Source organism: Manis javanica, chromosome 12, assembly GCF_040802235.1.
Source record: "Manis javanica isolate MJ-LG chromosome 12, MJ_LKY, whole genome shotgun sequence".
NCBI lineage: Eukaryota > Metazoa > Chordata > Mammalia > Pholidota > Manidae > Manis > Manis javanica.
In genome coordinates this window covers 86,571,750-86,585,649 of record NC_133167.1, presented here as the reverse complement: position 1 = coordinate 86,585,649, position 13,900 = coordinate 86,571,750, and the positions used below count along the sequence as shown (strand labels likewise).

Below are 13,900 nucleotides of genomic sequence, written 5' to 3'. Positions count from 1 at the left end.
AATGAAGTCTCTTCCTAAACTGTCACGCTTTAAAATTCTATAGCTTTGCCTCATTCACACACACTTTCCTGTGTTGAGCCTCAGTCGTGTATATCTGCTGCGTGGCCGAGAAGTCCCTCCGTGTACCCTGTGCTGAGCCTCAGTCGTGTGTCTGCTGCATGGCTGAGAAGTCCCTCTGTGTGTCCTGTGCTGAGGTGTTGGGGTTGGGTCATCTGGTGACCTGGGGAGGGGGCATGTTCTTCACGGGAAGCTATGATGGTGCCCCAGTTGTGTTTGAAGATTGTAATAAGAAGGAAGAACAGTCTCTTACCAATTCTGGGTGTCAAAAAATACCCACCTGAAATTCAAGTTCAAGTCAAAGTCATGTTCTCACCTCTTCCCATTGCTGCTGGACCTGCTGGCCATTTAGCAAGTAGGAATGCATATGGCTGAGTGCGTTAAAAGGTTGAGACACTCCGTAGTGCATTTTGATACATAATTCATCACAGTCATCCGAGGCTTTTAGGGGGTGACTAAGAGAAATGTAGTTGAGCCTGACAGAGTGTAAAGAATGAGCATTTGGCTGCTGCTGTCACATCCTCTTAGTGTGGCCAGATGATGAGGGGCCTGGGACAGAGGAGCACTTGATATTGTGGAGCAAAGTACTAGTAAAATGGCAATGTGGTAAGATAACATCCCATTATTTCTGGTCCCAGTGTTCATAGGGCACTGTGAATATACTGCCCTGGTTTCTTTTGTGAGCTGGTTGAAATCACTAGCAGAAAAAACATGTTCTGAATGTGGAAATAGGACAGTTGGATTTAGAAATTCTCCAATTCTTGTCAGCTAATGACAATTTTCTGAGGCATAGCAAATGAGATTATAGCCCTCTTCGCTCTAGCCACTGTTTTTACTTCCAAGTGTTTCATTTGTCTAGATTATGGGTTTTCTAAGGTTCTTTCGACTGTTCTTAACAAGCCAAGATGAGCATCACCCCTCTGTAGCAAGGCTGGAGCGGCGTGTGCAGACACCAGGCTGACCTTCCTCAGTGCACTGCTGTCCTCAGGGCTTGTGTAGGACAGTCTACCCATTCTCAGTGTGTATTTTGTGAGCTTTGTCAGAGAGTAATAGGTGTTCTGTGAAGGGCAGAGGGGCTGGCGAGGTTCAGGGACCTTGAGGAAACCACTTCCTAGAATAAGGTGACCTGGGGACAACTGCCCCAATCCTCTGGTCAGTCAAAAAAACAAAAAGCACAGCTTCATCACAAAAGGATTTCCATTAGAAATAAATGTAGCCAGTACTCCTCAGGAGAGGGACAAGGCTGCTTCGTAGGCTGCTTTCACCAGCTCGGCCTGCACAAGTCATGGGACTCAAAGACCATGTGGCTACAAGACCCTGTGGGAACCCTGTGACTTGTCAACTGCCCAAAACTTGCAGGGCTCGTATTTCAAAAGGACATTCGGTGCAGACTCACCGTCAAACTTGTTTTAAGTAAGTAAACACATGGACGGATACTTCTAGAGGAGAGGACTAGGTAAACTGTAGCCTGAATTTGGCAGGAACAGCTCCAGAAACACCAAGAGAAGGTTTATCTTGCACTTGACTTCAAGATTTTGGACTACCTTGCTGAGCCCTTCACACGCAAGGCCTGCACTCTGGTTTTGGGGGGAAAGTGCTCTTTGTCCAGGTAAACGCTTTACCTTGATCATCATTTTCCATGCTGCTGGGATGAACTTAAGCATCTGACTTAATCTGTAGTGTCAGCATGGTCAGAAGGCTTCATTTGCATTTTAAGTGAGATGTTTGTGAGTAATGGAAGATGGACGGCTTCACTGCTGTTTATTTGTGGGCATGTTAGGTTGCGGTTTGTAGGAACAGGGCCTTGATAGGTGCAGCCAGTTTGGTTTCTTCTGGCCGCACTGGTAAAAGCACCCATGGGTGTTGCTGGAGAGCTCCGAGGGGAAAGGAAGAATTCTTACAGCATCTCTGCGGCCTCGGGGTAGTAGGAGCCAGCCAGTGAAGGGGAGAGGTAGCATTTCAGTATCATGTAGGATGTTTCTGCACAAGTAGCAGGTAAAGCTTGACTGGGGCTGTTTAAAAATTTTCTTAATGTATTAAGAGTTGGAAGTAAGAACTGTCTGCCGGTGCTCTTCCAGCTGGGCAGGGTGCTTCTCCCACCCAGCAGTGGCTGTCCCACAATGTGGGACCCTTACACTACATAGCTCGGGACCCAAAGATGCCATGGGGTGTGGTGTCCCAGGAAACCTCAGAGCAGGGACAGTGACAGCTGCAAGTTGGTCCTGTGAAAGTAGGTCCCACACATGCACACACTGGGCCCAGTGAATTTGAAGTCTGAATCTGGTGAAATCAAAGTACAACTTTGGTTTTGGAAGTGTTATGGTTCTTTCCCAAATTCCTTTAACTTGTAGTTTTATTCAGAGATGAAGGCACAGTATTTAATTTCAGATGCCAATCTTATAGCTGTGTTGGTGCTGACATCTTCCCTCCCAACAGAGGGTTCCCTTGGTAATGAAACAAAAAGGTGGCTTAGTTACCATCCTTCTGGAGCTTACAACTGGATTATTAATGCATGTAAGAGGGAACAAGTTCCCAGTTAATTTCAAAAGACATACTGTGTTCCTGTTCAGCAGTGACAGAAAAGGTGGTTTTTCACACTGTAACGAAGCTGGTGTTTGGGTAGTGGGAATATACCACCCAGACCTGTCATCTGCACATCACTAGTGACCATCAGAATGGTGCGGGCGGGGTTCTTATTCATGCAGCCCAAGGCCTCTGGTACAAAAGCATATGGAAGTGCTGTGTTCCGTGCTGACTAGAACAGGGTGGCCCAGGGCAGGCTGGAGAGGCCAGGAATCTCCTCCAGGGGGAGCTGTCTGGTCTGGCCAATCCGGGTACCTCTGTGACTGTGGCTCACAGATGGCTGAAGAGAAAGCCGCCTGGTGAAGCTGGATGCCATGATTTGTATTCTATGCAGGCTCCAGCGTGTGGGAAGGCAGGCTGCCGGTCCCTGGTCTGCACCTGGTTGATCTTGCAAAAAGGAATTTATCAAGCAAAGGTGTGACAGCTAGAATAAGCACTTTATTTTTTAAAATGACAATAGAAAAGTACCTTTAAACAGCATATAAAAGCATAACAGACCGTGTGGCAGTTGCTCTGTTTTCCTCAGATACACGAGTACAGAGACTCACCAAGAGCCAGGCGGAGCTGCAGGCATGAGCGGGCCCTGGCGCAGCAACCCCACCCCCCCAAACTGCCCTTCCCTCGATTACGGGAGGAGCTCATCACCCCCTGCTGCCCTTTTTTCTTTTTTGGTGATGGCCTTTAAAAGCTTCTTGACATCTTTATTTCTAATGGAAGAACCATCAAAAAGCCCCATATAGTCATGAAAAATTTGGTGTCTTCTGTACAAAGTGAGCAGATAAGGAAGAAAGTTTGCGATCACGGTTAGTTGAAAGTTCCTTCAGGAGTTGAAAATTCTTAGGTCAACATAAATTCACGCATGGCTCTTTGACCACAGGTGGGAGAGACCGAGCTATCTGGAAATGCGTCCACTTATGACACAGACTGGTTTTGAAGAAGTCTTAAGCAGGCTGAACAGAATTGATTCAGAGGCCCTCTGGTGCACCACCTCTGCGTGGGCTGGGGCCACAGGGAGCATCACAGGCGGCCACGGAACTCAAGGTAATTTAAATGGTTCGGCTGGCATGGCACTGCCTAAACTCAGGAAAACCGGCTCAGTCCAACCTCACTTGGGAGACACAGGCTGCCCTTCCAGACCCAGGTTTTCACTTGCCAGTGAGACAGACATCAGTAGGTCTCACACAGGCATGTGCTGTTAGGTAAACATATGAAAATGGCATGACCTACACTCAGCACGTAGGTTGTGGAGTCGCCTCTAGAGCTGCAGGGCTTTCTAAGGGCTCTCTGGTCAGGGATCAGTACCAGTGAAGGCTGCTGCACCAGAGAGTTTCTCTGATTGTCTTCTGCAACTGTCCTACCAGCCTGGGCATGTGGACCTGGTACCGTGGACAGCTCCATTCTAACTTTGGACACGGTCAGGCAAGCAGCTTTTCATATATTCAAAATATGACTGATGATATTTAAGAACATGCAGCTTATGTAGAAGGAAAAAAATAGATATTTTTAATTACAAGTGTTCAGAAGTCAAGCACAAAAAACGTGATCCGACCCAGTGTAAGATTATCCATTCTGACACATTTGCTACAAAAATACTCTCTGTTTTGTTGACATCTTTTATGTTTTGTTTGAAAATATCTCCAAACTGTACAGAAATATATGTCAGACCATGCGTTCACAAATAACACACTATTTCTTATAATACAGTGTAGAAAAGTAAAACATTTTTATTATATTGTTTTCTTCGAGAAACAGATGTGTGACAGAGGCTGTGGCAAAGTCTTGAAGGGCTCAAAACTGGGCAGGTTTTCTCAAGCCTGAAACAGAAAGGGAATGTGTGAGGGCGTACTCCTTCCTCCGGGCCGGGGTTTGGAGACGCCTGTGGACAGGAGCATTTGTGGCTTCGCAGCCAGTGGGTGAGTCCCTGCAACAGCATGTGTAACATACAGACCATTCCCAGGAGGATCCGTGGTCCTACTTTAGATACCGGAAGTTGCATGGCTGTAACTTCCACTTACCTCTTACTAGAAACTTTTTAGGACTGTCTCCCCGTGCAAGGAAGTGCTTATATTTGTTTCAACTTGCAGCAGATAAAAGACCCAACAAACAATCAGACACTTTCTGACTGCTCCTGGCAAAGTCCCAGCCAGGGTTCTCTTGTCTTACTTACATAGAGACTGCACTGTAAACCTCTGCTGTTACTGTCATTCATTTTACTTTTCTCTTACACATTGAGACTCAAGTATACACAGAAATAAATCAGCATATACTAGACTTTTGTAAAGAGAAAGGCCTATCTATGTGTGTTTGGAAGCTATAAAGAAAACAGGATAGGTACATGGACAGTTATCAATAAATGTTGAAATTGGAAACATTTAGGTGAACACTCTTGCACATAGCTAATTGGCCTCTTAATAAATACTCCTGTCCAGACCAGATCTGTGCTATGAATCAGTATATCTTGTCATAGCCCAGTCTGTAAATGACAGTACCAGTGGGTATAAATAATAGGCCACAGTCACAAGACCAGCTATAATTACCACATACCACTTGGTCAGGGACAGTTCCCCTGGGAGAAATCAGGGTGAGCTGAGAAGGGATCTGGGCGTCCAGACCCTCACCTGTAATGTTAGAATCACCTACTTCTTCAGCTTGTTGCAAATATTAGTCCTAGCACACTGATTTAATTATGCTTATAGACCAAATTAGCCATTTGGAAATGTGAGGCTTAGGTACACAAGAACCTTAGTAAACTCCCATGTTTACTCCCTAAGCAGCAGTCTCTTAAAGAAGAGCATTTGTCCAACAGGACTGAGGACAGGAGCAGCCAACTCCTTCAGGACTCCTTCAGGTAATCTCACTTTGACTCCTCCACTCCCCTGGTGCCCAGCAGAGCAAGGGGATCTCTGGGATGGGTCACAGGTCCTGTGGCACTTAGGGCCAACAGACAGACTCCCTCTTGAAAGCTACATCTCTTCTGCTACCCCGATGCAGCCCTGGTGGTGCTCAGGCATTATCTTTGGGGCTGTAGCAGCTGATTGTGCTCAATGAGCCTCCCTAACACCTTAGAGGAGCTGCACAGACACCCAGATTCTGTCTCCCAGCTGCCAGGCCTGCAGTGACAAGTCCCACGTCATCCCAAACTTGACTCTGTGCCAGGAGGCTAAGCTGTGTGTGAATTCCAGGAAACCATTTCTGAGACGGTCCCCCTTCAGCTGTTCGTAGCTTGGAACAATTCACAGACCCTGGGACCCAAGGCCTGCACTGCCTGGCCCCCCACAGAGCTCGGTCAGAGAGCCGCTGGACTGGGCCTGAGACCGGAGCTGTCAGGCTGCATTCAGTGACCAAGAGAAGGGACAGGCGGAGCAGGCAAAGGACTGTCAGCCACAGGTGAGCATCACTGCAGCAGGGTGATGCCCCAGTGCCCCCAGCCTCTGGCTCTGTACGGCAGGGGCCCGGCGGGCTGCTGCCTCAAGCTTCTCTGAAGAACTCCGCACCACCTTCAGGCAAGTGCATGGTGCTAGCCCTCACCCTTCTGCCACTCGCTGCCTTGCGTTTGCCCGGCTCCTGCCCTGGTGAGGCTTTGTCCGTGACAGCGCTGTTCTCCCCTGGCCTGCGCACACCCCGGCACCTTTCAGGACTCTCTTCCCCGCTCCATCCAGAGCTAGTCACCTGGATGTGGTAATAAGTCAGACCCTTGAGAAGGAGGGGCCCTAGTCTTGTTGATGCCCTGGGACCCAGGTTAGGCTCACCCACCCCCACAGGGCAGCTTTGGCCTTTTACAGGAAGCTGATAGCAGGGGACATAGGCAGGGGTTTCTCCTGCAGTAAGCAAGTCATCCTGACCTCTCTGTATTCTGTCGCCTCCTTCTTGGGCCCTGAGTAGGACACAAGGTGTACAGGTCTGGTTAATTTTGGCTGATCCTTTGAAGTGAAAAAGAATATGCACAGGAGGAAGGGACGTGAGCTGACAGTTTCCTGGGCTTTTCCATAACTGTGGTGTGTAAATGTAACTCTCACATGGGAAAAGAATGCGTCCACACTGCCATAGATATTCCTGGTCTGAACAGAAGGCCAGAGTGTGGCTATTTCAGTCCCTGTAAACAAGGAAGGGGTTTAGCTGGGAACAGAGTTCAAACCCTGGAATATATGAACAAGGACATTTTAAGTAGAAGGCAGAGACATCCGGGAACACCATGGAGGGTTAGGCTGTTTAGAGAGCGGACTCAAGTCAGAATCCCTGAGAGAGTGGGGTGGGGGGTCACTATGGCATGCCTGTGACAGGATGGACAAGGGAGAAAGATACAGTCTTGAAAATAGACTTCCTCTTGGCATCTTCATTTCACTTGTCCTTGATCAAAAACATCAGTTTGGAGCACTGAGAACTCAGGGACGGCTGGGTGGGGGGTCCAGGTGCTTGCAGGGTGCCCCATCTCGCTACCTGTATTTGACCTGTTGACTATCACTTCTTTCCCAAGAATTTCTGTTTCCCTCTGTTCACTCTCAATAAACATGGTTTCATTTTATACATGTCAGCTTGATTTTTTAAAAAATATTGATACTAATTTATAATAAGAACACTATTTACCATTTAGAAAGGTTCTTCATCACCAAAACCCAAACAGCCTGAGCAATCTTGAGAAGGAAATAAGCTGGGGGTATCATGCTCCCCAATCACAAAGCCACAGTCATGAAAACAGTGTGGGACTGGCCCAAGAACAGACAGTGGGGAACAGACAGTCTTTTCAGTAAATGGTATTGAGAAAACTGGACAGCTACATGTAAAAGAATGAAATTAGATCACTGTCTTTTATACCATGTACGAAGACTCAAAGTGGATTAAAGACCTATGAGACATGAAACCATAAAACTTAGAAGAAAACAAACTCTTGAATATAAGCATTGGTAATTTTTTTCTGGATATGTCTCCCCAGGCAAGAGAAACAAAAGTAAAAATACAACAAAGGAAAGCAGCCAAACAGCAAGGCAACCTACTGAAGGGGAGAATATATTACAAATATGTCTGCTAAGGGCTAATATCTACAGCACATCAAGACCTCATATAAAACACCAAAATAACAGTCTGATTAAAATAATAATCAGGCAGAGGACCTGAAAAGACATCTTTCCAAACATGAAACAGAGTGCCAATGGAGCACATGAAGAGATGCTCTACATCCCTAATCAGGGAAATGCAAACCAAAGCCACAGATAATCACCTCACACCTGTCAGAACGGCCAGTATCAACAAGACAATAGCGAGTTTGGCGAGTGGGCAGGTCCCCTCTGGGAATGCCGTGTCACTACTTTATGCGTACACTTACTGCTAGTGCAGATGAACTAAGATGTAACAGCTGGTATTGTTTGAAAAGACCAACAAATCAAAATCACCACCTGCTAGGAAAGCCCAGCAGTCTGGAGGAATCCAGAGAACCCTGTGTAGTTCAGTCATGCCCAAGGGCAATCACCCTACTTCGAAAGAAGCCATGAGAATGTCCCTGAGTCATTGGCAAGGAACTGTATCATTGCCTAGGACGGCTGCGGTGAGGGCCCAGGAACTGGGCAATGTGCTCTGAAAGTTTGCAAAACTCTCCGTTGCTCTCCTGGGACGCCCTTCCAGGCCCCGGCAGGAGCTAATGAGCACAGACCCTTGACCCTGGGCACGCCATGCCAGCACGTCTCCCTCTCAGACACTCGCCGAATCACCTGGGAAGGCAGCGACACCCAGTTTGCTGGGCCGCACCCTGAAGCCTGGGGTTCCCTCCCAGGCAACGTTGGTGTGACGGTCCTGACCACACCCACACCAGTCTGTACTGTTGTGCCCTGCCCAGGACACGCTGCTTCTCCAGAGGGCCTTTACAGCCCTGACTTGGAAACTCACCAGCATGCTCCAGTTTTGTAGAACAGCTTGAGAACAGTAGCCACCACTGAAGATTGCATTAATACCCACAAGACAGATTGCAGCCACCGTCACACACCTGGAACCTAGCATGGAGAAAAGAGATCGCCCATTAACAGCGCACAGTAATCTCCACCACCGGGCTGTCCTGCTGGGGGGCTCCCTGCGTTCTCGGAGTCAAAGGCTAAGGGGCCAAAGGCTCCACTGAGCTAAGGCGTGGGGACGAGTGAGGTGGCACCCAGGGGCCACGCGGCTTGTACCCCGGCAGTGGAGTGTGGCTCCCAGGGATCACTGGCACCGAGGCCTGGGGGCAGAGCATCTGGGGGAGAGTGTGCTGTGGGAGATGTCTGCACACATTCGCTCAGGACGGGGGTGCAAGTCACTCGGGAAAGGCAGCACCGGGAGCCCGCCGGGCCCAGGAGGTGGGCCCCCTGCACACGGTCCCGTCGGCCGGATGCCCGGGACTGTCCAAAAGCCCCGTGAAGGGAAGGCCTGGGCCCTGATGACAGAGCAGACAAGCCTGAACCCTAACGAGCTCCAGGGGGGTCCTGTGCTCTCACATGCACCAGTGAGCTCAACTGTGCTCCAGGCACCTACTGGAAAACCAAAACCAAAAGGAAACATTTGCGAACATACCCTGCTGTTCTCTAGGGTCTGAGAATTTCAAGATATGAAAGTACAGCAACCGGCAAATAGTAAATTTTTAATATTCTTCTTGCACACATGGCTGCTTCTGAGCGAGCTTGTTTCACGAGAATTCTTGGTGCCAGGGCAGGAAGCCCAGCTCCCCATGGGTGGGCACCAGCGGCCCTCTTCCCTGATAACATTTATCAAATTTTCTGCCCCAGTTGGTGCTGCTCTCTCGATCCTGCAGACAAAGGCTGATTCTGGCAGCAGGGCTTAGTGAGCTGGAGCTCACGAGGTCCCCCCAAGTCCCCTAAAGGCCCCAGGGTTTGCTGGCACAGGAAGCCACCACCCCAGGATGCAGCAGGGCGACTGGGCCTGTGCTGAAAGCCACCTTCCGGGATTACGGCGAGGCTGAAGGAGAGACCGCCTTCCTAGGACATCGATCTCAGAGGAAACAGAAAGGAAAAAGTTTAACAGCATTCTACATGAGTAGATGGGATTCTAGTTGCCTAGTAAAAGTTGAGGACAGGAAAATAAATACTCATTTTAGTTAATGAAACCTGGCAGCGCTAGGGGGCCTCCTGGGCCTGCCAGACCAGGGCTGCATTCGTAGGGTGCCTGTCGTTTGAGAAATCCCAGCCCTGGCCAGGTTCCTCTGGACTTCTCGGCTTCAGCCTATCAACTATGACTCAGGACTGCTGACTTGAGTTCTGCGAGCACGGGGTTTGCGCACCCCGTTACTGCATCAGCAACACTTGTCCACACACCGGGGCTCCCCTGGTGGGCAGTAGCACGCACAGCCTGCATCTGTGCTCAGAGACCGCAGGAGAAGACTTCCTGAAGAACACAGTGGAGGGGAGCCCAAGTGCGTTCACACTTCAGGGGGAGCACGCAGGCCTTCTGCATTTCCATTTTCAGCCAAATGGGGGAGAGGAGGGAAGTGGAGGGTCAGGGCAGAAGGTCCGGGAGGGGCCCTGACCTATGGCTCTTCACTCTGGAGTTGTGGGGCTGCCAAGACTCCAATGTCCTGGTCTTACACGCGGTGCCCTCCTCTCCCTTCCTGAGGATCCCTCAGGCAGCAGTCCCAACCTCCCAGCCAGACTCAGAGAAGACAGTGGCCGAAGGGGGAGCCACCCTGACTGCCCTGGGCTGTCGCGAGGGTTGCTTTGTAGAGGAGCTCAGAGTGCTTGTGTGGCTCGCAGGTGTCTCTTGTGCTTTAACTTCAAAAGCCTCGGGGGCACCACAGTGCCTGGCAGGTGCAGGCCTTCCTCACACAGGAAGCGTGACAGGCCTGGGGCCCGGCCCGGGGAAGTGGGCACCAGGGCACGCGCTCCTCCCTGGAAACGGGGGAGGGGGGTGTGGAGGACAGGGACTGCTCTCAGGGAAGGGCTGAATGGCGCAGCGCCTAGGTCTCTTCTCCGGAGAAGGCAAGGCTGACTGCAGGAGCCACAGCAGCTGTCTGGGCCTGCGTGGAGACCCAGTGCCTTTCCTGCCCTGCTTGCTCCAAGCTGTGCCTCGACATTCAGTGCCTGGGGCTCCCTGGACGATGGCTGCAGCCTCCAGGCCTGGTGCTCACAGCCAGAGACTGACGCCACCATTCTCCGGAAAATAAACATAAGGAATGAAGGGTTTAAACTCCAGCCCTATTAGCTCTTGCCATGTTTCTCCAATTTGTCGAAGCTGTAACTGCATGTGCTTATAATTTCTATGCTGTGGTCCTGGTCCACGGCCAGGGAGGTTTCATGAGTTCCTAAAGAACACCCACATCCACCCCAACTCCTCTTTTTAACTGCATTTGGATACCCAACAAGGAGAACTGTGTAACTGATGCCCTGTAAAGAGGGACTAAAAACTTGCTCATGCTATTCTTTCCTCAATATATCGGGGGGGGCTGATCATTTTCTATTGCTGTCATATAATCTGGGGCTCCCTGCCACAGCCAGAGTGTCAGCAAAACTCTTACCAATGCGCAGACACAGCTTGCAGCCAGACCTAACGCTGCCTACCAAGCAAGATGCTGAACAAATTAAAATAGCACCAGTAATCTGACTCCTCGTGACCAGTCATCTGACGGTCTTACACCACTGACCGCGGTGACCCACACACACCACCGCCAGCTTTCTGGAAGCCTCCTGAGCCGTGACTCTCTTTTGTCTTTTAAATGTGTGTGCACGACTTTTCACCCGTTAGAACTTAGGCTCCTTAGCGGACAGGACTGTTTGTACATTTTTTATCTAGCATATATCAGACACGTAACATATTTAAAGAGCGGATTTACTTTTCTAGTCCAGTCCCTGATTTCCCTTTAGAAATAAGAAATTAAAGTGGGTAAATTAAAAGTCCGTGAAGAACCCCTGGGAAAATAGGCCCTGGACTTTCAGGATCTGGAAAGGCTGTACCCCGATGCCCTGCACAGGCCAGCACACCTGACCCCGCATGTCACTCCCGCTCCTGTGTCCGGGGCTGGCCTTCCGTGGAGGGGAAGCTGCCCCCAATTGATGGGGGGGAGGCCACGTGGGCCGGGGCTGCCATCGGCACTTACCCTTCATCTGGCCTTTTTGAGAGACCTCTTTTGCTCTAAAATGCTTCTGTTGTTTCATCACACCACTGTTTTCGGTTCTAATTTACATTTCCCTACAGTGACAGCCTGGATTAATAGCTGTTTGGGAAGGGCCTTGATCTGAGAGACTAGGAGCCGGGGTAACGCAGCTACACAGGGCGGGTTACTCAGGTGAGACGGGGACCAGGGCCCCCCTCCAGGGCCGTGGCAGGGACACTGTTCGCCCTCCTCCTCAGGCCCCGCCCTCCTCCACGCCCTCCTCCACGCCCTCCAGACCCAAGGACGGAGCTTCCGCCCAGAACACACGGCCTATCTGCAGGAGACGGCGTTCTCCCTGCCGGGGGTCCTGGGAAGGGGGCGTCCCGTGCAGGAGGTCTGGTCCGCCTCCCTGTGCTTTGAGGGGTGACACACACCAAGCAGAGGCTGACTGGGGAACTGTGACACTGAGACTTGACTGTAGGGCAGATTCCCCAAACTCACATGCTGAATCACAGTTCAGAATATCAGTACTTTGTGTTTAACAGAAGTTCAGTCAGGATACTGCATTAAAAAAGGCATCTGGAATTTTACAAAAATTATACATTTACAGGGAAAAAATTCATCTGGTAAGTTCTATGAAGCAAAGTCAGGCCTGAGATTAAATGGCACAGATGCCAATTTACGGTATTGTTTCCCTCAAGGTAGAACTTAAGGAAAGCCGTCTGGAGCGGCGCACACGCTGCCTTCAGCACACACGAGGCCGCGCGGCGCGCACGCGGGGGTCAATGCTGCGGAATCACCGCGGCCGCCCCCTGCCCCGCTCGGGCGTAACAGGACCCCCGCCGGTAACGTGGGAAGGTTTGTCCGTCGCGGGCCGCATGGGGACTCCAGTGACCTAAAGATGTCCTGACGCCTGTCCCATAGGACCACTCGCACTAGGCGCTGATTCATGCAGGGGAGGCCACAGACTCAAGGCAGAGGCCCTCACCTCTCCCTCGGCGCTGGGGGAGCTCTCGGAAGGGGCGCACCGGGCACTACCCTAGAGACGGGTGCGGGGTGGGGTGGCACTCAAGCGAGTCTGCCCACGGCGGGCAGCCACGAAATCAAGTACTCACGCAGTATTCAGAACTGCCGAGACTTCCAGCCCTGAGAAGTAGCCTCGGACGGAGGGAGCCAGCGCATCTGAAAGACGTGGGGAGAGGGCTATGAGTCGGGGCTCCCGCGGGCTTCTCCTCCCTCCGTTCCCGGGGCAGCGGAGCACTGTCCCCAGATACCTGCACCCCCTTCTGAGGCCCCGGGCTGCACTCTCAGGGAAGCGCCCACCTCAGGGAGTCCCAGATGGTCCCCGGCTGCTCCCACCCTGCTAGACAGTCCCAGCCAACCGTGGGCCAGATGAGTCCCCTCTTCCACACGTAGTGCCTCAGCTGGGGATGGGCTGCCTAGTGGCTTTCTATAGAAGCAGGATATAGAAACATGCATTGGCTTTGATAAGGAAGGGGTGGTGCACAACCCATTCGTGTCAGTGGTCCAGCCAGAACTTGAAATTCTGCTTCTGTTCTTTGAAAAGGGGTTCTGACTCAGCACTGTGGGGTGCCAGTACCCTGGGCCCTCTTTTTACCCTGAGAGGGACCTGCAGCCCATCTGTCCCGAGAGTTTCCAAAGTGGAAGGCCAGCCCCAAACACAGATGGACTGAACCATGCTTTGTCCACTAGGCAGAACGTTCCTGGTCCTGACGGGGCAATGGGAGAATACGCGCACCTCGGCTTAAACAATGTCTAATGGCCACGTCAGTTTTGCCCCTAAGCCTTTGGACAGAGCAGAGATGCTCATTTACCGTGGGAGGGATGGAAGGCCTCTCCGTCACAGCCACAAGCAGGAGGAGGCTGGGCATGGAGGACGGCAAGCAAATCACAGCCATGGGGGAAGTGGCACCCTCGCGAGTGGCAGGACAAAGATGACTACTTTTACCTGGGTCTCGCCCAAGCTTGTTTGCCTGAAGACATTTCCAGAGCAGAATGTGATGCTGAAGGAACTGTGCCCTAACACATCTTAAATGGTTTAATAAAATACGTTTTGCTGCAGAACCCCTTTTCTATATGGTGTCTCGGTCAGAGCTCTAGAGCATGCAGATGAAGGGATACGCTGGCTGAGACGGAGGCACAGGGCACCTGAAGCCTACATGGGGGCTCTGAGGAGGC

General features: G+C 51.0%; 1 protein-coding gene and 1 long non-coding RNA gene across 11 annotated transcripts in view; one reads left to right on the top strand and one right to left on the bottom strand.

Annotated features, from left to right (window-relative positions):
- Positions 1–7,162, top strand: part of LOC140845199 (uncharacterized) — a 32,801-nt gene extending 25,639 nt beyond the window's left edge. For all 3 annotated transcript variants that reach the window (XR_012123970.1, XR_012123969.1, XR_012123968.1), the window contains one exon: positions 3,518–7,162. This is a non-coding gene — a long non-coding RNA (uncharacterized lncRNA). The remainder of the gene's footprint in view (positions 1–3,517) is intronic.
- The window catches only part of LOC118968214 (ral-GDS-related protein), a 71,345-nt gene that overhangs the window by 48,969 nt on the left and 8,476 nt on the right, over positions 1–13,900 (bottom strand). For 4 of the 8 annotated variants that reach the window (XM_073218992.1, XM_073218994.1, XM_073218993.1 and 1 more), the window contains 2 exons: positions 12,817–12,883; positions 8,518–8,621 (listed from right to left, as the gene is read on the bottom strand). In XM_073218992.1, coding sequence (XP_073075093.1) covers positions 8,518–8,523 — 6 coding nt within the window. In that variant the 5' untranslated portion in view covers positions 8,524–8,621; positions 12,817–12,883. Of the gene's footprint in view, positions 1–4,339; positions 4,455–8,517; positions 8,622–11,704; positions 11,941–12,816; positions 12,884–13,536; positions 13,696–13,900 lie in introns of those variants that run through there. The other 4 variants (XM_073218996.1, XR_012123967.1, XM_073218990.1 and 1 more) reach the window with 4 other exon arrangements.